The sequence below is a fragment of the Miscanthus floridulus genome, chromosome 8 (assembly GCF_019320115.1).
Source record: "Miscanthus floridulus cultivar M001 chromosome 8, ASM1932011v1, whole genome shotgun sequence".
Lineage (NCBI taxonomy): Eukaryota > Viridiplantae > Streptophyta > Magnoliopsida > Poales > Poaceae > Miscanthus > Miscanthus floridulus.
This window is the reverse complement of record NC_089587.1, coordinates 208,764,885-208,788,540: the sequence shown is the minus strand read 5'-3', so window position 1 is coordinate 208,788,540 and position 23,656 is coordinate 208,764,885. Positions and strand designations below refer to the sequence as shown.

At 40.2% G+C, this 23,656-nt stretch overlaps 1 protein-coding gene across 2 annotated transcripts in view; it reads left to right on the top strand.

The window, feature by feature from the left end:
- LOC136478061 (nuclear-pore anchor-like) overlaps nucleotides 1–17,555 on the top strand; it is a 31,219-nt gene extending 13,664 nt beyond the window's left edge. The window contains exons 24-49 of one of the 2 annotated variants that reach the window (XM_066476385.1): nucleotides 2,645–2,686; nucleotides 2,771–2,824; nucleotides 5,926–6,105; nucleotides 6,191–6,232; nucleotides 6,762–6,806; nucleotides 7,107–7,190; nucleotides 7,483–7,557; nucleotides 7,642–7,826; nucleotides 7,927–8,029; nucleotides 8,761–8,877; nucleotides 10,124–10,216; nucleotides 10,737–10,892; nucleotides 10,974–11,027; nucleotides 11,612–11,725; nucleotides 11,877–11,954; nucleotides 12,039–12,188; nucleotides 12,451–12,522; nucleotides 12,991–13,137; nucleotides 13,214–13,267; nucleotides 13,357–13,444; nucleotides 13,551–13,615; nucleotides 13,684–13,791; nucleotides 15,438–15,500; nucleotides 15,614–15,791; nucleotides 15,959–17,130; nucleotides 17,214–17,555. In XM_066476385.1, coding sequence (XP_066332482.1) covers nucleotides 2,645–2,686; nucleotides 2,771–2,824; nucleotides 5,926–6,105; nucleotides 6,191–6,232; nucleotides 6,762–6,806; nucleotides 7,107–7,190; nucleotides 7,483–7,557; nucleotides 7,642–7,826; nucleotides 7,927–8,029; nucleotides 8,761–8,877; nucleotides 10,124–10,216; nucleotides 10,737–10,892; nucleotides 10,974–11,027; nucleotides 11,612–11,725; nucleotides 11,877–11,954; nucleotides 12,039–12,188; nucleotides 12,451–12,522; nucleotides 12,991–13,137; nucleotides 13,214–13,267; nucleotides 13,357–13,444; nucleotides 13,551–13,615; nucleotides 13,684–13,791; nucleotides 15,438–15,500; nucleotides 15,614–15,791; nucleotides 15,959–17,130; nucleotides 17,214–17,264 — 3,570 coding nt within the window. In that variant the 3' untranslated portion in view covers nucleotides 17,265–17,555. Of the gene's footprint in view, nucleotides 1–2,644; nucleotides 2,687–2,770; nucleotides 2,825–5,925; nucleotides 6,106–6,190; nucleotides 6,233–6,761; nucleotides 6,807–7,106; nucleotides 7,191–7,482; nucleotides 7,558–7,641; nucleotides 7,827–7,926; nucleotides 8,030–8,760; nucleotides 8,878–10,123; nucleotides 10,217–10,736; nucleotides 10,893–10,973; nucleotides 11,028–11,611; nucleotides 11,726–11,876; nucleotides 11,955–12,038; nucleotides 12,189–12,450; nucleotides 12,523–12,990; nucleotides 13,138–13,213; nucleotides 13,268–13,356; nucleotides 13,445–13,550; nucleotides 13,616–13,683; nucleotides 13,792–15,437; nucleotides 15,501–15,613; nucleotides 15,792–15,952; nucleotides 17,131–17,213 lie in introns of both variants that reach the window. The other variant, XM_066476384.1, reaches the window with a different exon arrangement.
- Nucleotides 17,556–23,656: the final 6,101 nt, after the last annotated feature.

Here is a 23,656-nt window from a genome sequence, read left to right as displayed (position 1 = left end):
CTGACCTAGGTTTATCGGTGTGGCTAGTGTTGGCTGCAGCTGATATGCCTGCCACAACAAAACATCTTGGATGCTTTCGCCTTTGGGGGCATGATGTTTAAGAAGGCATTTGGGAACTTTTACCGATCTTCAGATACACAGAAAATGCAACACTAGCTCAGCCCCATATTTGAAGTTTGATCAAGTTTGTAGAAAAGAGTATTAACATTTATGCTCCAAATAGGTATATAATGAAAATATAATGTTGATGAATCTAATGATCGATACTTACTTGGTGTCATAAATATTTTTCATTTTTTTAAGTAAATTTAGTCAAACTTTGAGATGGTGTGCTGGAGTTGCATTCATTTTTTGTGGGGATGGACGTAGTTGGTAAGACATGTTTGGATTTTTTTTTATCATTGCTGTAAGTCTGCTTATATCCAAGGTACCAAATAGCATATATCGGGTTGGTAACGGATTAGCAGATCACGGATAGCAGGCGCTATTGCAGACACTAAGTTCCAATAGCGGCATATGATAATTTACATGTAAATTTAAGCATATATTGTGAATTATGGGCATATAAATAGACATTTAACTATACTCAAAGAACTGATATCTCACATACTTAAGGGCGTACCCAGTGCAGAGAGCTCCCGCTCTATGCGGGGTCTGGGGAAGGGTGTCGGTGGTAAGCCTTACCCTCACCTGCGCAATGCAAGGAGACCGCGATTCGATCCCGGGACCTTCCGGTCACAGGCGGTAAGACTCTACCGCTTGCACCAGCCACCAGGCCCGCCCTTATATCTCACATACTTAAATTAAGAAAAAAAATATGATGTTCCACAACTTGCATATAAGTCGTAGTATATTAGAGTTTATAAAGAAATAGATTATGAGTGACGTAAATAGTTTATAAGACCATCATTCATTATCATTGTTAAAAAGTGGCAACTTCATCATTCTCATGGTCACTTAAACCATCTGCGTATCTTAAGTGGACTAGGATTATTTGTTTGTTGCATACCATACCACGCTATTGCGTCCGCTACAAAGAATTGCGGAGTGCTATAGCGGCCCGCTAACTCAAATAGCGGTCGCTACAAAGAATTGCGGAGTGCTATAGCGGCCCGCTAACTTAAATAGTGGTCGCTAAGTTCCAACTTGCTAAATCTAGTTCGCTACGTCATAGCGGTAGCGGTAGGAGACCGCTACCACTATTGCGGCCGCTATAGCGGCGGCTACCTCCGCATGCCATATTTCTGATGGTCTCCCATCCTGTCATATTTCTGAAATCCATGCAATGGTATGCTACCATGATTATTGTTGCACAGGTAACAAACTATACAACAAAAGAATTACTTACATATTCACTTTTTTTTTGGTTACAACCGACTTTTGATTTTTGTTCTCTAGCATGTTATGCACAGTGTTTCCAAATCATCTGATTGACCCTAGTCGCCATGGCACCGATAAGCCGATTAGTTGTTGATCATCTGGATAGGTCGATCCTAGTCAACCCTAGTCGGAGATATAATCATCCTCTATATAGCGGAACCGATATAATATATGTAGTATGTAGCTATGGCCTTTTCTGCTAGTGATGAAATATCTGGAGTAGCACGTGATGCAGCTGCAGCTCCTACTTCTTGGTCAGGCTCAGGCATTAACACTTCCACCACCGCATGCCGGCACTGATCCACATCTACACAAGTGCAGTAGTGCACATACACATCAGCTACTGTCTCTGCTCTCAAGGAACCAGAGCATGGAGGTACTGAAGTAGAGGGATGAGAAGCTAAGCAGAGCTAAGAGCTACTAGAAACAGATCCATCAGAGGGGCTCGGAGCAAGAAAAGTTAGGAGCAAAATGATGTGGAGGTCACGAATCATCAGAGGTGGGGCAATTCTTCAAAATCCCATGGAACAGGAGGTGTGACATGGCAGTGGGCGGCGCTTGAAGGACAGGCGGACGGCCAGCGACGCTTAACTGCGGTGGGGATGGGTCGGATTGGCAGCTTCCTCCGTGCGGGCTCCTGGCCAGCAGATGCAGTGTAGGGAGGTGACTGGCTGGGAAGGGGGATGGCAGCCGTGACTGGGAAGGAAGGAGGCGTCTGTGATTGAGAAGGGTGTGGCGCCAAGAGCTTCTCCCGCCTATATGAGCTCTGTGGGCGGCGACTCCAGTCTGCAGGGAAGTGAATCAAACAGGAGATAGCAGGACAAGAAGAGATAACAAATGAAACCCTATTGGGATGAAAAACAATAAGCCCAAGTGACCATCTGCCAGCCCATGACGAGTTTCCCATCTGCTTTGCAGTTGTCCATCGCCCAAGTCGGACGACTACTTGTGATGAATCGACGCCTAATTGGACGACTTGGTTTCTGATTGCTCTAGTTGAGTCAGAGGTCATAATCGATGCCAGTGGACCGATAAGCCTGACTAATCGCGATTAGTCAGACTACTTAATAACATTGGTTATGCAACACAGGATTCATCTTGCTTTAAAAAAAAAAAACATATCTGCCATATCTTTTGTTTGATTGTGAGACACTCTTGCTGCAGGTAGGGCCGTAGTACAGTTTACAGTGCATTATTGTATTAATGTTTTCTTGTCATTTCGTTCTTCTTTCTGTGTATATATATCTCATATATTGCTTTTCAGGCTACAATCGACACAATCCATACCACCGAGGAGGTTCAAGAGGTATGCAGTTTTAGGCTTTAAGATGAGTTATGGAAAGGTTTGGAATATATGTCGCCTCTTTTTTTTAACCTGTGGATTATTTAGAATGCAAGGTCCATGGAAAGGAGAAATCATGAGGAACACATTAAGCGACTGGAAGTAAGTTTCCTCCTTGCTACTTCTGCATGGTGATGATTGCTTGTATTTTCTTTCTTATGGATTGCCACTAGGGATGAAAACGGATCGGATACGAACGGATATCACTCATATTATATTTGTTTTCATATTTCTGTTCGGATTCGGATTCGGACACGGATAGCGTTCGGATACATATACGAATACGGATTGACTCGGTTACGGATACGCATAATGAGTATCGAATACGGTATGAATCGGATTCGGAGAAGGTCGGATACAAATATCTATTCGGATATTGAGTAAAAGCAGCATATATATATATATATCATACGTGCGCAAACCATTACACCACTCTATGAGTCCATAATCCATCTAGATTAAGCCGAAAGACTAAAGAGTAAAGCAACAAATAAGATAAAGATACAGATACATCATACATCAAACATCATACAAGCACCAATCTTCGCGGCATGAGTAGAAATAGCCAAGCTCATGGCTTCATGGGTCTCATGGAGTCATGGTCATGGATTCAAGATCTACAATCCTTATATAGGCCATTTTTTTCATTTGAGAAAGTTTGAACAAAATGTAGTTCAAATTTCACAAGTGTGTGACATAGTTTTAGAAAGTCTGTATGAGATTCAAGAATTTGTGACTAGTGTTTGATAAAACTTTCTCAAATGGGAAAATGAGCTATGTAACAATTGTAGATCTTGCTGAGATGATCAAACTTGGTATTCAGAGTTTTTTCATCTGAGGTCATTTAGTGTCTCATTTGAGCAAGTTTGACCAAGTCAAATTTGGTCAAATGAAAAAACAACACTTTGACTCTAGTATTATGAACTCTAAATGACTTCAAATTGAAAAAGTTTTGAATACCAAGTTTGTTCAACTCATCAAGATCTACAATTCTTGTTTTGGTCAACTTTCCATTTGAGATAGTTTGGACGGTTCAAATTTGTGATTTTTAAATTTCGATGCTTACAAACTAGTTTACGGAACCCTAGATTGTCTCAAATTGAAAAGTTTTGAATACCAAGTTTGTTCAGCTCATCAAGATCTACAATCCTTATATAGGCTATTTTTTCATTTGAGAAAGTTTGAACAAAATGTAGTTCAAATTTTACAAGGTGTGTGACATAGTTTCAGAAAGTCTATATGAGATTCAAGAATTTGTGACTAGTGTTTGATAAAACTTTCTCAAATAGGAAAATGAGCTATGTAACAATTGTATATCTTGCTGAGACGATCAAACTTGGTATTCAGAGTTTTTTCATCTGAGGTCATTTAGTGTCTCATTTGAGCAAGTTTGACCAAGTCAAATTTGGTCAAATGAAAAAACAACACTTTGACTCTAGTATTATGAACTCTAAATGACTTCAAATTGAAAAGTTTTGAATACCAAGTTTGTTCAACTCATCAAGATCTACAATTGTTGTTTTGGTCAACTTTCCATTTGAGATAGTTTGGATGGTTCAAATTTGTGATTTTTAAATTTCAACATTTACAAACTAGTTTTCGGAACCCTAGATTGTCTCAAATTGAAAAGTTTTGAATACCAAGTTTGTTCAGCTCATCAAGATCTACAATCCTTATATAGGCTATTTTTTCATTTGAGAAAGTTTGAACAAAATGTAGTTCAAATTTCACAAGTGTGTGACATAGTTTCAGAAAGTCTATATGAGATTCAAGAATTTGTGACTAGTGTTTGATAAAACTTTCTCAAATGGGAAAATGAGCTATGTAACAATTGTATATCTTGCTGAGACGATCAAACTTGGTATTCAGAGTTTTTTCATCTGAGGTCATTTAGTGTCTCATTTGAGCAAGTTTGACCAAGTCAAATTTGGTCAAATGAAAAAACAACACTTTGACTCTAGTATTATGAACTCTAAATGACTTCAAATTGAAAAGTTTTGAATACCAAGTTTGTTCAACTCATCAAGATCTACAATTGTTGTTTTGGTCAACTTTCCATTTGAGATAGTTTGGACGGTTCAAATTTGTGATTTTTAAATTTCGACGTTTACAAACTAGTTTTCGGAACCCTAGATTGTCTCAAATTGAAAAGTTTTGAATACCAAATTTGTTCATCTCATCAAGATCTACAATCCTTATATAGGCCATTTTTTCATTTGAGAAAGTTTGAATAAAATATAGTTCAAATTTCACAAGTGTGTGACATAGTTTCAGAAAGTCTATATGAGATTCAAGAATTTGTGACTAGTGTTTGATAAAACTTTCTCAAATGGGAAAATGAGCTATGTAACAATTGTAGATCTTGCTGAGATGATCAAACTTGGTATTCAGAGTTTTTTCATCTGAGGTCATTTAGTGTCTCATTTGAGCAAGTTTGACCAAGTCAAATTTGGTCAAATGAAAAAACAACACTTTGACTCTAGTATTATGAACTCTAAATGACTTCAAATTGAAAAGTTTTGAATACCAAGTTTGTTCAACTCATCAAGATCTACAATTGTTGTTTTGGTCAACTTTCCATTTGAGATAGTTTCGATGGTTCAAATTTGTGATTTTTAAATTTTGACGCCTATAAGCTAGTTTTCCATTTGAGAAAGTTTGGACGGTTTAAATTTTGAAGCACTAAATGATTTCAAACGAAAAAGTTGTAAACAACAAAGTTTCATAACTTTTTGAGATCTACAATTTTTATTTTGATCATTTCTCCATCCAAGGTCGTTTGAATAATAATCCGGATAATATCCGTTTTTAAATATCCGGATATATCCGATACTTAACCGGATTATCTGATATCCGCCGGATATCGATGATATTACATCCGTATTTGATATCCGCCTAAGATATCCGTTTTAGTATCCGTATCCGAAAAAAATTACGGATATCCGAGTAACTATCCAGATAAGTGTTCATATTTGTTCGGTCGAACGGACGGTCGAATAAATATCCGTACCGTTTTCATCCATAATTGCCACTAGTGTTTTGTTGTATGTTTATGTTTTCATGGGTTAAATATTTTCGACCGCTCATCTTGAGTTTAAGCTTGTAGCCGCTCAAAACTTAGCATGAGTTATCTGCTTTACTTTTTCGTTTCTCTTTAACCTCACCCAGTTTCCCAGCTATTCACAAACTGAATTATTCTGCAGAGAGATTGGGCTGAGCTTAAGAAGGAGCTTCAAGAGCAGCGAGATCATGTTCGTGTTTTGTCGCTTGACAAGAAAAATGTGTTTGACAGCTGCATGAAGCAGGTAGAGGATATGAGAAAGGAGCTAAATAACTCGTGGAAAGCTGCTTCTGATGCTGAATCAAGGGCTGCCATTGCAGAGGTTTGTTGAAATATTTCTATTGTAGCTGGACTGATAGCACTATATTTGAGACTGGGACAATTTTGATTTGTTTCTCTTTTTGCAGGCCAAGTGTTCTGATTTAGAGGCCAAGCTGAAATCGAGAAAGGTAGATGCAAATAAGTCAAAAACTGTGATTTTGCAAGTTTTGAATATAAAAAATCAGTCATGTTTTTAGTGTTGATAATCTTCATAGTTTGTCACATGTGTGCTTTTTATTGGTGAACCATTTTAGTCTCTGTGAAATGATTGCGTTGTATAGTGACACAAAAGCGCATGCCATTTTGAGGATCGTAAACTCCTGTAGAAGTACTATATATTTTAAGTTAAAAAGCGAAATCCGTAATACTTGTTACTAACCTTTGATATCTGAGAGTCTGTCTAGTCCCTTGGGGATGACAACAATATATAGAGAAAATGTTATCTATCTGGTAGGGACTGCAGTAATAAAAATGTTATCTATCTGGTAGGAGAGGGAGGACATGATGTAAGACATACCCATTCCGTGATGTCTGCTGTTTATGGCCAAATTTAAAAAATGGCCAGTTCGAACCTCGTACAATTATAAGACAAGATCATATGCTGTACTAGATAGATCATTATCATGTAAGCTCCTAATTGTGCTGTTATTCTATCAGGTCATTTCAAGGGATGGTGGCCATGAAATCTCAGCTGCATCTGAGGTGAGCTATTTTTTTTGTTGCTGTATGCCATTAACTATTTATCTATGAGTTTGTACTCCAATAATCATGTATCTACATTGTGCGGGATAATTGTAAGGACTATAGTACTGCCATTTTGATTTAAATGGGTTCTATATTTTTTATATCCTTGTCTTTCCATGCTCTTTTGAAACACCATTGAATCTTTGCACAAGAAGTCATTACCCCACCCCTACCTTCCTGTGTCAAGTGTTCCTTTATGCAGGTTATTGTGTATTAACTTGCTGATTGCCTGATACATGGTGTCTTGGTCACCAATAGGAGAATGATGAGCTATTCCAGTTGAAAGAGGAGTTAGAAAAATACAAGGAGGAAGCACAAGCAAATAAGAACTACATGGTTCAGGTGCCCGTCTCACCTTGTTAAATTCCAGAAGATCATGCTCACCTAGATGTAAAAATGTTTCTATGCACTGAAAAACTAAGGGGAATGTTAAAACCACCTTTACCACTATTACGATACTTTATGTTTCCTCCCTTATCTTTCCTCTTACCGACGTGAGTGCTCTGTTCATAATATTTTAAATTGGAGGGAGAGGCTTATTTATGACGACAGAACCTTAATTTTGCCTTCCAAGAAAGCTGCTTATTCACAATGTATTGATTTCCTGAATCATGCAACATGAAATCTTGTACAGTACAAAGAAATCGCACACTTAAATGAAGTCGCGTTGAAGCAATTGGAATCTGCCCATCAGGACTACAAGGCTGAGGTACCAGAATTTTATATATGTTATATTGAAGACTCTACCTTTATTTTATGTATGCACATTGACATTGGTTGTTTTCATGTATAGACCGAGGTTGGCAGGAAAGCCTTGGAAGATGAGATTGTTAAGTTGAGGGATACGTTATCAGAAATGGAGAAGAGTTATGTCTTGAAGTGTGAAGAAGCTGCCAATGCGATTGAATCTAAAGAGAAGCAAGTCACTTCTCTCATGAATGAAATTTCTGTTTTAAGAACAGAAGTTTCGCAGAAACTGTAAGCATTGGTTTACTCTAAACCCGGCAGAAATATTTTTCAAGTGTACTTCTTCCAGATGAATTGACGTTTTCTGCTGTTGTTTTGTTCCTCTTAACAGACCGCAGTTAGAAAAATTGGAAATTGAATTGGCTTCGTCAAAGAGTTCACTTGATGAGCAGTATAAGCGCTGGCGAACCGCCCAAGATAATTACGAACGCCAGGTTTCTTTCTTTTATGCTTTTGCTGATGCGAACCAACTTTTCTTGGTGGAGAATGTGGGAAGTCCCCCACCCCCAAATAATAACAACAAAATAATATAAAAATGTTGGCCACCATGCTTTTGATTCGTGTTGCTTCCAGTTTCATCATGCGGTGCATAAGTTTAAGTGATTTTGTAGAATAATTCGTTGTATACTGCTATAATCATTTAGAATGAGCTAGCTTAATAGTAATGACTTTGCTATTTGGAAAGTTGCAAACAAGGATATGCATTCGAATTGTAGTTCATGTACTAGCTACCTCTAGTCAGGAGCCTGTGCCTTGTCACATTTTTTAAATAAATGGCAAGTCCTAATCTCTATCTACTATCCTATGAATTGTTTACTAACTCTTCATTAACCTAGCTGTGGAACTATTAAGTCATGAAGCCAAAAATTCTCTATCATAAAGAAAATGAATTTATATGCTATATAGATCCTCTTTTGTCGCATACAAATGCACACAAAAATCAGCCCACAGAGGCGTAGAGAAGATCCTCAAGGTGGAGGCAACACGAGTGTGCAACATACCACTAGCCACTACCACTGCAAAGCACAAACTCAGATTTGAAGATTATTATATATCCATGATTGATTCGTAGCATCTTTCTGATTTACGTTTATTGTGAACATCACAGGTATGAATGCAATGGTTTATACTGATATGTATTCATGTTTACATCTGTCTTCTGTAGGTTATTTTGCAATCTGAGACAATACAGGAGTTGACAAATACTTCTAAACAGCTATCTTCATTGCAGCATGAAATCACTGTACTTCGCCAGGCAGCAGATGCACTGAGAGCTGAAAATGTAACTTGCCCTGCCACTCTGACTATGTAACCTCTTTTTTTGGGCTTTTTTTTCAGAATCTATGTTATATTTCAGTCGCACAAATATACCTTTTGAGTTTTTGTCTGGCTGTGTGCATGCCACTTCCAAAGCTCCTGGCCTGCCTTTCATAAACACCTTTCTTATTGACACATGAAACCTGAATTGGAACGAAATGGTGGTGCATTTACTATCTCATTATCTGGTAGCCGTGGCGGGGCCTGCTGCTGATAAGTAGTATATTTATTGCCAATATATAGATAGACTTGTTCTTGCAAAAATATTTTTAATACTTTATGTAATGTGAACATTTTTTTTTTCATTCGTGTACAAGTATTTTGGATAACCAAATCCATGATTGCTATTGTTGCTGATTTTAACAAGCAATGAGTCTGATTGGTTACTTGCATTAACCTTGGCCTACATTAGACCTTATGTAGCATAACCTAAGGTAGCATAAACATATCCAATGTCTTGCTGCACAGGCAAGCCACATTTGATAAGGTAGCATAAACATATCCAATGGTTGTTTACATTTTGTTGCATATATTCACCTCCATGTTCTAGTTGAGGTCTCATGTTTCTAGTAGCGCTATGGGGGTGAGAATATTTCATTTTTTTATGTGTGACCGGCTTGTGCAAACCTGCATTGTCTAATACGACCAAATCTAGCGTACTAGCTATTGCAGAGCACTGTGCAAAGCCTGCATAAGCCTATGCAAGCAACCGAACATGAGCAAACTGCACTGGACTGTACAGGCCTGGATGCAACCAGTCAGACCCAATGTGATCAAAGCTTGGTTATGTTTCTTTTGCATTTTTTATCCGACTGATTGTTATCCTATTTCATCTTCTATTGTCAACTTCTTGTTTTTGTGGTTTGGCTGGCTTGGGTTCCCAGAATACCATCTCTGTTTTCATTGGTGGACTTTGAATCCATCTATATTCTGTGTTTTCCTTGTGCTATAATCTACTTTAATTGCAGGATATATCGTTAGCACATATGTTATTTTTCATCAATTTTGATTATATATGCTGCCTTCTTTTTGTGAGAAGTGGGCAAAGCAATCAGAAATAAAATCAAATTTGGCCTCTTCGTGCATTTTTGTTTTAAAAATGTATAGATTTCTTGATGTGCTACAGATGTGCATTATCCATGCTGCATTGAATTTTGGAGTTTCCATTGGTTTGCTTCTTACGTAACTAATCAACACTGCTATCATTTCAGGATGGTCTGAGATCTTCTGGTGAGCAAGAAAAGATAGGCTTATTGAAAGAAAAGGATGATGCCCTGCAGAAGTATAATGAGCTTAATGATCAGGTTATTTAACAATTTTTTTTGTTGAATATCCAACACACTATCACAGAAGTATTTTTGTATTACATTTTGATGTTGTGTTATTCTTGTTTAAGGAATTTCCTGCCTGTTCTTCTGGTTGTGCCATTGCCACTTTTTCATTCATACCAGAGCTGATCAGTTCCATCACCACATTGAATAGTTTACTACAGAATGGGTGTTAAACCAATGGATATTTAAAAGTTAACCTTTTGAGTTTTGAGGGGCTTATGTTTTGTAAATTTGTATCTGTAACTTCAACACCTATTCTTATTTATTTTAGCGATTATCATTAAAATTGAGGGATGACTTGTGCCTGTGAACCACATTGTTGTATTTGTATATTGTCACTGATTGTCATGCAAGAGAACATGCATACTCTTCATAAGAAATTTATGTAGAGTTCTGTTCGACTTATTCTTACTGCTATTCTTTTCATAATTAATGATTCTGAGTTTGGCTAGCATGCATTTTTTTCATGATTTCCATTTTGTGATGAGTGCAGAATAGAATTCTACACAATCAGTTAGAGGCTTTGCACATTCGGTTAGCCGAGAAAGAACGGAATATTGCTGGGCTTTCATCACATCGTACTGATAACTCACATGCAGAAGATGATCTACAAAGTGTCATCAGCTATCTGCGCAGATCGAAAGAAATAGTAAGTGTTGGATTTGGAGGGTTTTTGTAGTATTCAGTTTGCACTAGATGTGGTTCTTATTCAGCCTGTTGATTATTTCAGGCCGAAACAGAGATATCATTGCTTAAACAGGAGAAGTCACGGCTTCAGATAGAAGTATGTTATGCTAGACCTGGCAACCAGCCCTGCATTTGTCCTCATTCAAAATGCTTTTGAATTTTAAAATATAAGATTCCATGAAGGCCATTTATTGCTGCTTAAAAAACTGCAGCAAGTTCTGCCAAATGCAATGTGCCATGTTGAACATATAATTAAAAAGTTGTTCGATTTCTGTTTGGTAACTGTGCGTGTGTTGAAGGAGTTGTTTTTTTTGTTTGTTTGCTGTGCGTCATGTTCCCATCTAGTTCGTGTCAAAACGCCAGTTCTACTGGCAATTGTTTGTTTAAATTGACGTCTCCTTAATAATAGTCAATTTGCTTTGGAAACAGTCTTTATCAGCCACATGTATTTATGTTGGTTTATTATTTTGTTATACTGAAATTGATGGCCCTTTTTAATTCATCTGTCTTCAATGAAATGAGCATTTTTTTATAGACTAGATTTGGAATATTTGGTTGGGACTTTTGTGTTAGAAGTAGTTGTATTGGATGGAGCATGTGAACCTCCATTGTATTTTACTTTACAAACTTTCTCGATTGTATGTATTATTGTTTCTAATATGTTTCTTAATGTTAATATAGCTGGAAAGTGCTTTAAAGTCTGCCAAGGAGGCACAGGACTTGTTGCGAAGTCAAACTGATAGTGCCAGAGCGATGATGTTGAAGGATGAAGAATTCAAGTCACTGCAGTTTCAGGTGCAATTCAAATGTCTGTTGGGATTAGTGGATTACATTCTGTCGCATTGCTATGTTGCTTTAACATGGTTATTGGGGATCCCTGGTTATTGAATGTATTTTAGCCTTATTAGCTTATTTGTTATTTTTTCTTTGAAATGGCTGACCTCAGGTCAGAGAAGTTAACTTGCTTCGTGAAAGCAACATACAACTTAGGGAGGAGAATAGGCACAATTTCGAAGAATGCCAGGTGAGATATTAAATTGGTAATGTTTCATTGCTGGTTTATATCTATATTTGCATTATTATTTTTATTTTAATTTTGTATGTTCAGAAATTCCGTGAAGAAGCTCAAAAGGCTACAATGGAATCTGAGAGGTTGCAGAACCTTCTACTGGAGAAGCAGGTAGAGGTTGAAATGTGCAAAAGAGAACTAGAAATGCAGAAGGCAGAAATAGCAAATCTCAACCAAAGGATTTCGGAGGTAAGTTTTAGTGACAAAATATCATGAAATTCTTTGCTAAGAACAGCAACTGCGGCTTTTGGTCCCAAGCATGTTTTAGTCCATGGTTTGTAATATGCAGGTTATTGCCATAAAAATCCTAACATTGTAAGAAAACAATATATGCATAGAAATCTACATATTAATTCATTTGATTCTTCATATGTTGAGTTCTTAAAGGCTTTGTTGTTGTTGCTTCATATGTTGAGTTCTGCACTTGTGTATTAATGGTTTTTTTTGGCAGCTGATTGAAAATAGCAAAGGCATTGATTTGAACACTTATGAAGCCATGAAGAATGAACTTCAGAATATCAAAGTTAGTCATCTGTTTTCCTCTTCTTTTTTCTTTCTAATGATGCCATTCTGAATGTTTCTTGGTACATGATGTTTATACAATTGAATTTGGTCTTCTGCACAAAGCAGTTTGATGTCTTGTCATTTTGTCTAGTTTGACCAAACATTTAATGAATCACTTTAGTGCCTTGTTTCCTTATTTTATTCGAATTATTTTTATACCACTTTACTTACTTTGTCGTGAGTTCGTGACATAAACTGTATGGGCATCTGCACTGTACTTCTCTGTATTACGATTATTATTGTTATCTTCTTTTGGACGGTGGCTTACTTTGGGTGAAAGTGATTGTGCAAGTCTCTGTAGCTGTACATGAGTCATTAAGTGTCTAATTTCATTAGTGGTATGGTATTGGATTGGATTTCCTGGACTTTTTTCGGGGTCATATTTTATGCATCTTATTATCACATGCATAATTATCGTTTTCAACAGTCAACCTTGAGAGAGAATTCTATGGAGCTTGAAAGTGCAAAGAAACTGGTTTCTGAGAAAGAAGTTGTCATAAAAAATTTGGAGGATAAGCTTTCTGTATGTCAATCTGAATTGGATTCCAAGGAAAAGAAGCTGAATGATGTAGAGGTGAGAATAATTCAAATTTTTAACACCAATATACCAACTATGTCGCTGTAGTACTTATAATCTTACCCTATTGTAGGCCTCCCTTAAATCTGAGATTGACAAGTATAAGAAGTTTAATATCAACTTAAAGGTTTGAATTTTTTTTTTCACTTTCTAGTTGCAATATTGAATATCTATTTTTGTGTATTCATGTGCCTTCTCCCATTTTAAATGCTCCAGAGAAAGCATGACAACTTGATGAAGGAGAAGGGAGAGATCGCTAAAGAAAATCAAAGCCTTGTAAAGCAGATGGAGGATCTTAAATCAAGTACTCCCACACTGTTCCTTTTGTGGTTGCATCTTATTCTTTCCCACTTGAGCAAACTTTTGAATAGTTTCACGCTAGTTGCTGCAAATCTAATATACTTTAGCAGGTCAGAAGACAACATCGGAAACAACACTTGAGCAGGCTATAAAAGAAAAGGATTTCAGGATACAGGTTAGCACGTTTTGCTTAAATGGTACCCAAAATATTCTTGAGCCTTTAACTGAAACATGTATTAACAGACATTAGAAAGAACCCTGGAAAAGGAGAGAGATGATAACAAGAAAGAAAAAGCTAAGAGTAAAAGGAACGAGTACACAATCTTTGGTGCTCTTCAAAAGGTGCAACAGGTACATTCGTTCATAAAAGAAGTATCTCATTACCGTATGGTAATACATATTCAGTTTAACAGTATATTTTGGCTGTGTTAGTTTTTACGACCTGTTTGGATAATGGGACTGAATTTCACGCAATTAAAGGTTTATGTGCCTTAATGAACTTAGGAGGAACTAGGTGGCATTTTACATAAGAAATAGGCTCCCAAATTCTTTGCTTGTCAACTCCTCCGTCTGATTATACAATATATGGTTGTCCTAAAAAGTGTGTTAGTGAAATCTCATTGACTTTTACCATTGATTTTTGAACGATTTCAGTTGGTCATGTGGGTGTGTTAGCATTTGATTTGTTTTGAAGAATAATTGCACAATGTAGAATATTTTTTTAATTTTACTCCCTCCGTTCCAAGTTGTAGTTTCCTAGTGTAAGGGCTTCCCCTATGTATCCATCATGTACTTTATACATAACAGTACCCAATGGATCTCAATACAATTATCCAATTTAGTCTCTTATTATTGTATCGTGATATTAGAGCTCTAGGTTTTGTGATCCTTGCCGTCAGGTTTGTTTTGTTTCAATACACTGCATGCACTGCTGCTCGCTCTCTATCTGGCTCGCCATCCGGCTTGTTACGAAACCAGATAAACTGAGAAGCCGGCTCCCCCAACACTTCCCGGCTAGGCTATTCCCCTGCTCCTTCCTCTATCCACTCCATGCACTGCTGCTCCCTCTCTCTACCCTCAGCCAGGCTGACGACAGAGAATGAGCTGAATATCTTGACGGGATGTCTCCCTCTGTGCTGCGCCACCATTGGTCGAGCCTGCCTGAGATCCCTTCAATCACCAAGCTGCCCTCCGCCGCGTAGCTCTAATCGGCCAAGAAGATCGACAAGGTTGAACTCCTTGTTCCCGCAAGCTCAGCTCAGCAAATTCCTCGATTTGGGGTTTCTGGGGTTGGGGTTTCATGGGGTTTCCTCGATTTGGGGCTATGCGAATTAGGACTGGAGAAAAGGGATGACAAGTGAGCCCACTCCCAAAAGGCTATAAGCAAAATTTGGAAGCCCAAACACCATGACTTTTTGTGCAGCAGCTTGTCAAAAAGTGACTTCTCCTGGTAGCTAGAAATAAGCAGCATATGCATAAGTTTAAGCTGTGGCAAACAGACCCTATATTGCTAGTACATTTACAACATAAAATTAGTTCTATTAAATCCACCATGGAAAATGTCTTGATACTGCGTTTATTTGGTACTAGCAAATATGCCTACGCGTTGCAACAGGACGTACAATTTATTGCGCGGCCATGCCTTGATGTGAGTGGTGCGGCGCCAGTGAAGGTCTTGCAGCTCCAAACTCAAAGCTAGAAGGGTGAGAGGGATGAAGAGGGGTGAGGAAGGGACAGATCGATGAGAGTGGGAGACGGAAGAAAGATTTTTTTTGCTCTTTAATATTATGTATAGATTGTAGATGAACTTGTCAAAGTTAGATAAGTTTGACTTAGGACAAACTAAAACTTCACTTACATTGTGTAAAGAGAGGGACTATATTACCATTTTTCTGAAACATAGGGACCAAGTTGCAAATTTGACTGTCCTTGTTCAAAACGTTATATTTTGTGGGTCCCCTTTGATCGAAGCACTGATTGTAAGTATTGATTTACAGGACAAGAAACAACTGGAAGAGTCTATAGAGAAGCATAAGCAGGCTGTGAAAGAGTTGATTGAGGTATACTTTTGAATGCACTTTTGATGCCAAGTTACTGGACAAATGTTTCAAATACATTGTCTTTGATGTACCTTCTATATCATAACTGAAAGTTACAACACATTCTTTTTCAGAATTATCCTGGATTATCATCTGAAGTGCCACCTGTCTCTGCACTAGAAGAGCAATTTCTTTCATACTTCCGTGCAGCTAAAGATTTGGAGGAATCTTCTAGTCCCTTCCGTGATGGTGCAGCGACTCAAACTCCAGTTGTTGAAACTGCCCCTGTGGATGCATCTACTTCAGCTGCAGGTGATTCAGTATTCATTTTGTCATGACATTGCTGGCATCCTATCCAATAGTGGACACAATGATCAATGCACTGTCTTCTGAAGCATTTGATGTTGTTTCCTATGTTATGACATTTGATCCTTTACTCTTCTGATCAATGTGGGAGCTCATAAGTCGTTCAGTTGCAGGACGTCCAGTAGATACTCCGCCAAGGCCAGCTAAAGCTAAAATGACGGAAGATAGAGCAGTTCCCAAACCAAGCACTGAAGTGCGTAGGCCTGGAGGAAGAAGACCCCTTGTTCGTCCTACTCTACGAACTGAAGAACCTCATGCTGATACAGATGCATCAGCTGTTGATGCCTCCACTGTTGTTCAGGACAAAGGGGGGCCATCAGTAGAGCGTGAAGCTTCTGGCATTTTACCTATGTTACAGCCTTCGAGTCGTAAACGGCTGATCTCATCTTCACAGACGATAGACAGTGCCTCACAGTGTGAGGCTAATGATGCCAATCCTCCATCTAAAAAGCCCAAGGAGGAAGAATCTTCACAAGGGACTAGTGAGCTTAAAAGTGGTCAACCACCTCTTGGGGATGTAGCGGCACAGGTTGGTGTACTTCCAGCCACTGATGACCTAGATGGACAACAGCCTACAGAAGAGATTGGTACTGATCAGCCATCTGTGCCATTGGTAGAGGCTGAGGCAACAAGGGAGGATGATGTGGGTGATAAAGATGACTCTGGAGATGCATTGATGGACATCAAAGGCCAGGATGCTGATGTTAATATTGACACAAATGCAATTCCCGTAGAAGATGAGCATGTGGTGGCAAAGTCAGAGGCAGTAATTGAATCATTTGACGATGACCAGAAAACAGAAGATTCGAAGGAAGATGCTCAGCTTACTACTGCAACTGATGTTGACGATGATATGGAGGAGGGAGAGTTGCCAGAGGAACCTGAAGAGAAGAGTGATGTTGATATGTCAGAGATTGAGGGTGAGACTACAGCTGAGCGTGCTGCATTGGAACCAGACCAAAGTCCTATAACACAATCTGGTGCAGCTGATGCCTCACCAAGCAAAACTACAGATGCATCTCCTGCACGTGAACCTTCCCCTAATCCAGTCCAAGCTGGTGCAAGTTCTCGGCCCCAGAATACTAGCACTGCAACAGAGGCACGTGAACCTTCAACTAATCCAGCCCAAGCCGGTGCATCTTCTGAACAGCGGAACACCAGAACAATCAACTTTGAAAGGGCCAGGCAAAATAGGCAAGCCAGGTTTCAGCGTTCACAGCAACCTGCTGGTGCACAACAACCTGCAGCTGCTCGGGGTCGTGGCCAGCAATCAGTTACACTCAGGGTATGGTTTCCTCGTACTTGTTCGTTTCAGTTGTGTGCTTATATCCAGCATTAAGCTGTTTCGGGGTTGCCTTTCTTTTGCAGAAAGATGCTGCGGGTCGAGGATCAAGGGGCCGTGGGGGGCGTGGTCAGTAAAAGTAGATTGTCTTTTCTCGTGCATGGATAATTTTGCCCATGGGGATACAGAGACCACCTTGTGTTTTTAGATTACGAATTTTGTGCCTCATTGGCTCCTACTAAATGTGCCCTGACCTGTATGCGAATCCTTGTGGGTTCTGCGACAGCTACTTTTAGTCCAAACTCAGTGTTTGTAAAGGCATCTTACCACAGCCTGAATGGCTGTAACTTGGGGCACTGGGCGGGGCATGCCACATGTGATGCTGATTTGAGAGGTGTTTATACAGGGTGCAAGAAACATAGACCTCAGCAAGGGTTTAAAGATTTTGGAGGTTGATTAACAATATAACTATTAGGATTAACAATGTTTGCTAGTATAGAAGATATCTAGTTATATGGATGATGCTATAACAATTTCGGAGTATTATATAAGATATTCAGTCATAGATACAAAAAATGGAGTTAGGCTAAGGTGCAAATATCAAGGATAGTCATGAAAACTTTAGAAGACAAGCAAAAAGCTGAATAAGGTAAGCTCGGTCAAAAGACAAATAATCCAACTTAGAAGGTAAGTTATCATAGGAGAAAACCCAGAGCTTTTCGGTGAGCAGAGAAGTATGAGCAGAGATGTGGGTTTAATCCGTGGCAGAGATGAAGTGAGTAGGGATGGTAATTGGTTTCTGCCCATACCTATCAGATTTTTTTTATCCACCCATACATATTAGATATTTTTTTTATCCACGGAGAAACCCATGTCCATGTGTGGGTGCAATTTCGTGCCTATGTTTATGCATGTAGTGGATATATCCACGCTTGTCCATGCCCGAGAAGAAATGTAACATATGTATCAAACAATAGCTGCATGAGAAAAATAATAGAACAACAATTATATATAAATGTAATGGAAAACTAATGGCCCCGTTTGTCTGGCAGAATTTTGGTTGAAACTGGCTGAAAAACACTGTTATGGCTGAATTGTTGTGAGAGAAAAACACTGTTTCGATTGAAAAAAGAAGTCGAACGCCGAATATGTATTGTCACTTCTTATATGGCACTAGTTGTGTTAGTCGGGCCATATTTTAGAGTATGTTAGGTTGGGAGATGGCTTTAAATTATAGTTGGAAGATAGCTTTAAATTATAGTTGTGCTTAACTCCATCAAGTGATACACCATTTCATGTGTCTGAGTTAGCATTTTTCAACCATTTTGAAAGACTTTTCACTTGCATATCACAATGTCACTAAGTGTTATGAATATGCAAATGAAATCACAGCTTGTGGCACTAGATAACCATTCAACTTGAGAGCTTCCCTCATAATATAATGGTTATCTATCCTAAACCTGATCACACACTCTATTGCATCTTGACCGACAAAACAAAGAGCTCTATCTTATACCTTTGCCTTCAATTCATAGGGTTTTGTTTTTCTCTTTCTTCTTTTTCTAGAATTGAGCACTTGATCAACTTGTGGCCACCTCTTATCTCCTCGATGAGTGCCATCTTGCTCAGTCTTGGTGTGCACATAACCTATCTCAATCACAACACTTGGGATAAATGTTAGTCCACTAGTTGTCTCAATTACCAAAACCAAACATAAGGCTTTCATTAGGCTAGTTAGAGGCTACTTTATCGCTTGTTCTAGGTTTAGGCCTAGTGTTTAGACCGTTTAATGAGTACATACCTCCTTGCTATTGGTGCATGCATGCACCAAGAGTTATATGTGCTAGGTTAGTAATATTGCAAGATAACACTAACCGAGGCCTTGGCGTTTTGTCCAAGACCTCTTCATAGTGAAGACGACAAGGAATGGTTAGGGAGAGGTCACACGGAGGCCCGTGGGAAAGGCTCATAGGCTATCTACGGAGTTATCCAACCACGGAGCCTAGCTCTTTCGAGGACAATATTGTGAGGCTCTACAACGAGAACTAGTGAAAAAGCCTAAACTTACCAATATTGCGGGGGAAATCATTATGCAGTAGTTTGCATTCTCTAATTCAATCTATATTTTCACATTTACTCATTGCATTCCTTTGTAAGTGCTTTACCTTCCTAGTCTAACTTTTTTGGTTAGTTAGTAGTTTAGAACGTACTCTGTGTTCCAAAATAAGTGCATATCTCGTTTCTCGAGGAACCAAATATTTAAAGTTTAACTAAATATATATGCAAAAGGTAATAACATTTACTATGGATAATAAGTATCATTAGATTGTGGAATATATTTTCATATTAATTGTAGAATGTATTTGCATAATAAATTTATTTAGAGATTCATTGATATAATAATTTCTATATATCTAGTTAAACTTAAAAAAGTTTGACTCCTTAAGGAGTGAGGCATGCGGTTATTTTAGGATGAAGGGACTAAGATGTAAAGAAAAAATTGTGCTACATATAATATTTAGAAAAATATAGTGCAAATCTAGATAGAACTTATGTGTGTTTCATAAGTGCCCTAATTCAAGCGTTGTCTCGTCTGAACTCATCTTTTGCTGTATTCGTGGCTGAAAGGATCAAGATGCCCAAGAGGGGGGGGGGGGGTGAATTGGGCTAATTCTAAATTTTCTTGCAATAAACAAATCCTATGGATAGCCCAATTAACCCCTTGTGCCTAGAAAAGTGTTTCTATCAAATTAACGCACAAAAGAATTGCAACCTATGTTCCAAACTTACTCTAGCATGACAATTCTATGAATGTAAAGACAAGTATTGAATTGCTCAAAGTAAATACTTAAAGTAAATGCTCAAAGTAAATGGAGTCCTGACCTGCACACACTTGAGCATCAAGAATGTGACCCAATGTGCATAAGAAAGCTGTCGGCGACCCTTGAAACCCTCAGCAATAGTATCCTCCATCTCTGATAGAAGGAGGTCCCAAATGTCGAATATGGTCTGCTGCATCAGGGCATTAAGGAGTGCTGTAAGCGAGTCAGGCCCTCCCTGTATCCCAACCTAGGAAGCAGTGTCCTCCTGATAATGGCCTCTAGCACTCTCGCTGTAGGAGTCAAGTCACTGGGGTTCCTGCTCGACCCCTCACCAAAGGGCTCCTTGAAGCAATGTCGCACTAAATCTGTAGGGGGCACCAACCCTCCATGAGGACGTCTGGGAGGCTCCTGCTGTCCATAGCATACCTCATGCAGCTTGACAGACTGATCCTGTAGCCGTAGTATCTCCCGGGCCCTGGAGCTCCTCACTCGGTAATCTCTGCCGTTGAATGCAAAATGAATGAAGTTGTGATGCGGATCAACGTAGAGTGAAGCATAGAACTGCCGGACCCAAGATGGTACATATACTCCTGTCTGGCCAATCAGATCTGCAAGCCCCGGTAAATATGACAAGTAGGGGCGGATGTGCTCTCCAGCTGCTGCCACAATAGACTCCAAACTACAGACCCTCTGTGATCTGAACACTGCCCCACTGTTGATATAGGCATTATAGAAGTCCTCCTGGAGCGGTGTATAGAACCCCTTAGCTGCTCTCTCATCCATCCTCGGAGGAAACCACACGTCGAACTCAACAAAGCGTAGCTGGCGAACCTGCCTGGCTGTAGCGGCCCTCAAGTCGAGGTGTACCACTGGAGGCGGACCTTGTGGTCTGGGCGGAGGACGTGACCCCCTGCGCTATGTAGCTAGCCTCGGTGGAACTGTAGCACTGGTACGACCTGAGCGGCGTAGCTGGGGTGCCGGCTCGGTCACCTCAGTCTGCTGACTCTCCTGAGTCTCCTGGGCTGGCTGAGGCTCTGCTGGTGGGGGCTACTGCTGTGCCTCCTGCTGGGACTCCCCCTGACGCTGAGGCTCCTCAATGACTAGACGACGTCCTGCCATCATGACAGTCCCAGGTGAACTACCATGAAGCCGCTCAATCTCCCTCAGTCTGTCCTGCGCATCTGGTGCCAACTGATCTGCTATGACGATTCCACTACGGGCACCGCCTCTCTCGGCACGCTCTGCGGCCTCTACAACAGCTGCTGCTCTCGCTGTCTCTGCGTCAGGGTACTTGCGCTTCTTGGATGTCACCTGCTTGGTTGACTTGCCCTTCGATCCTGCAGGCTGGCGAGGCGAGGGCCTCCGATCATCATCACCTGGACCACCACCAACGTTCTTGGTGCGAGCCATCTGATCTGACAAGAGGGTGAACTGCTGCTGATGAAGATCAACAGACAAACTGACACTCTCGAGGTTTGGCCTCGATCCTTACTCACGAGCTTGGCTCCGAGTTGACTGCCAACTACCACAAGAACCACAACGGAACCGACTCGCTGCACGATAGAATAGATAGATATACGAATAAATATAATATATCTACTAGATGCGAAAACCTAGGAAGCAAGCAATGTAGGTACGAAATTGTGATGATGGGCAAGCTACCTGACGATCCGGCGATCCAAGAAAAGGAAAGGGCGACACGCGGGGGAACCCTTGGAACCGGCAGGGGCTAGGGTTACGAGGAACAACGATGAACTGGTGGCCCTAGAATTTTTGAAATCAGCGCATTGTATTGCAATTTGATCTAAGCAAATCAAAATTGAAACAAGGAGCTAGCCTTACCGAGAGGAGGTAGGCCTAAGGCACTGGAATCGACTTTGAATGAAGCTTGGTGCCAGAGGAACCGATGGCGGCGCTGTCACGGAGAGCTGCATGGATCAGACACACGCGCGAGCTAGGGTTGGCGCGGCATAGGGGCAAGCGCAGGCAGGGCAGGGCAGGCGCGGTGGCGTGCGAAGCGAGCGCAAGGTGGTCGGCTCGGGGCTGCGGCGGCACGGCGAGTTACGGTGGCGCGGCGAGCTTGGGCGCGGGAGCGGCGGCGCTGGCTAGGGCTCGAGGGCTATCTAGATTAGGTCAACGAGCAAAGAACCCGAAGACGTGGTTATATGAGGGTCCCAAACGCGACAGAGAAGGAAACCGAAAAGAGTCCTGAAATCGCGCGAGATCCACTGACCGGACGCTCCGGTGGTAGCGACCGGACGGTACCACCCAGCGTCCGGTCGATTCCAGAGAGGTCCAATTCTTCTGGAATCGGGACCGGACACGTCCGGTGGTCCATGACCGGACGCAGGCAGGGTCCGGTCAGTACAGCCTATTCTTCCTTCGATCGACCGGACGCTGGATCCCCTCCTGATCGGACGCACAAATGCAGCGTCCGGTCACTCCTTCGGCAGCAGTTCACCTCCTGTGAACTGACCGGACGCTGGACAGCACCGTCCGGTGCAGCGTCCGGTGCACCTTTTCCAGCAAATCTTCAAAGTTTCTTTGCGCTGCCTGTTCCCAATTAAGTCCCAACTTGAATAAGATCCAAATAAACACCAATTGGGACTGATGTGAGTGACCTCTCTCAAACCCTCATATTTTTCAAAATATTTTGCCTTAGGCTATAATTCTTTTTAAGAAAATAGGCAACAAGAGGGCAAATGGAACAAAACGATAGAACAACATTCATGCATATACAATACTTGTAAGTAAATCTAGTTGCTTGTCAAGTTTGATCCAAAGTTAAGCTTCTTCACACGCTTTTCAGTGGTTATCTTAACCATGTTAGACAAGCCCTATATGCATTACCACAAATTTAAACATGTTGTATATTACAATGAATGCAAGGGACAACATAAGCTCAATTTTTAGTGAAGTTGCTAAAATCAAGTACATTGAGCTCATTCCGCAATCTACAAAATGTAGCCTTATCTAGCGGTTTAGTAAAGATATCCGCTAATTGATCTTCGGATCTTACACCTTCTAGTGATATATCATTTTTAGCAACATGATCTCTTAGAAAGTGATGGCGGATATCTATGTGCTTGGTGCGAGAGTGTTGAACCGGATTATTTGCAAGTTTTACCGCACTTTCATTATCGCACAAAAGAGATACCTTTTCTAGAACAATACCATAGTCTAGCAAAGTTTGTTTCATGTATAATATTTATGCACAACAAGCACCCGCGGCAATGTATTCCGCTTCGGCGGTGGACAAAGCCACACTATTTTGTTTCTTGGAGGACCAAGACACAAGTGATCTACCAAGCAAATGGCACCCTTCGGATGTGCTTTTTCTATCAACTTTGCATCCGGCGTAATCCGAATCGGAATAGCCAATTAATTCAAATAAAGCTCATTTGGGATACCAAAGGCCAATGCTTGATGTGTGCTTAAGATACCTAAGGATTCTTTTTACGGCAATTAAATGTGTTTCCTTAGGACTAGCTTGAAATTGAGCACACATACACACACTAAACATGATGTAAGGCCTAGATGTGGTTAAATATAATAAGCTACCAATCATAGAACGGTAGAGAGTTTGATCAACCGGGTTACCTCCCTCATCTAGGTCGAGATGTTCATTGGTAGGCATTGGTGTCTTGATTGGCTTACATTCATCCATCTTGAATCTCTTGAGAAGATCTTTTATGTATTTCTCTTGA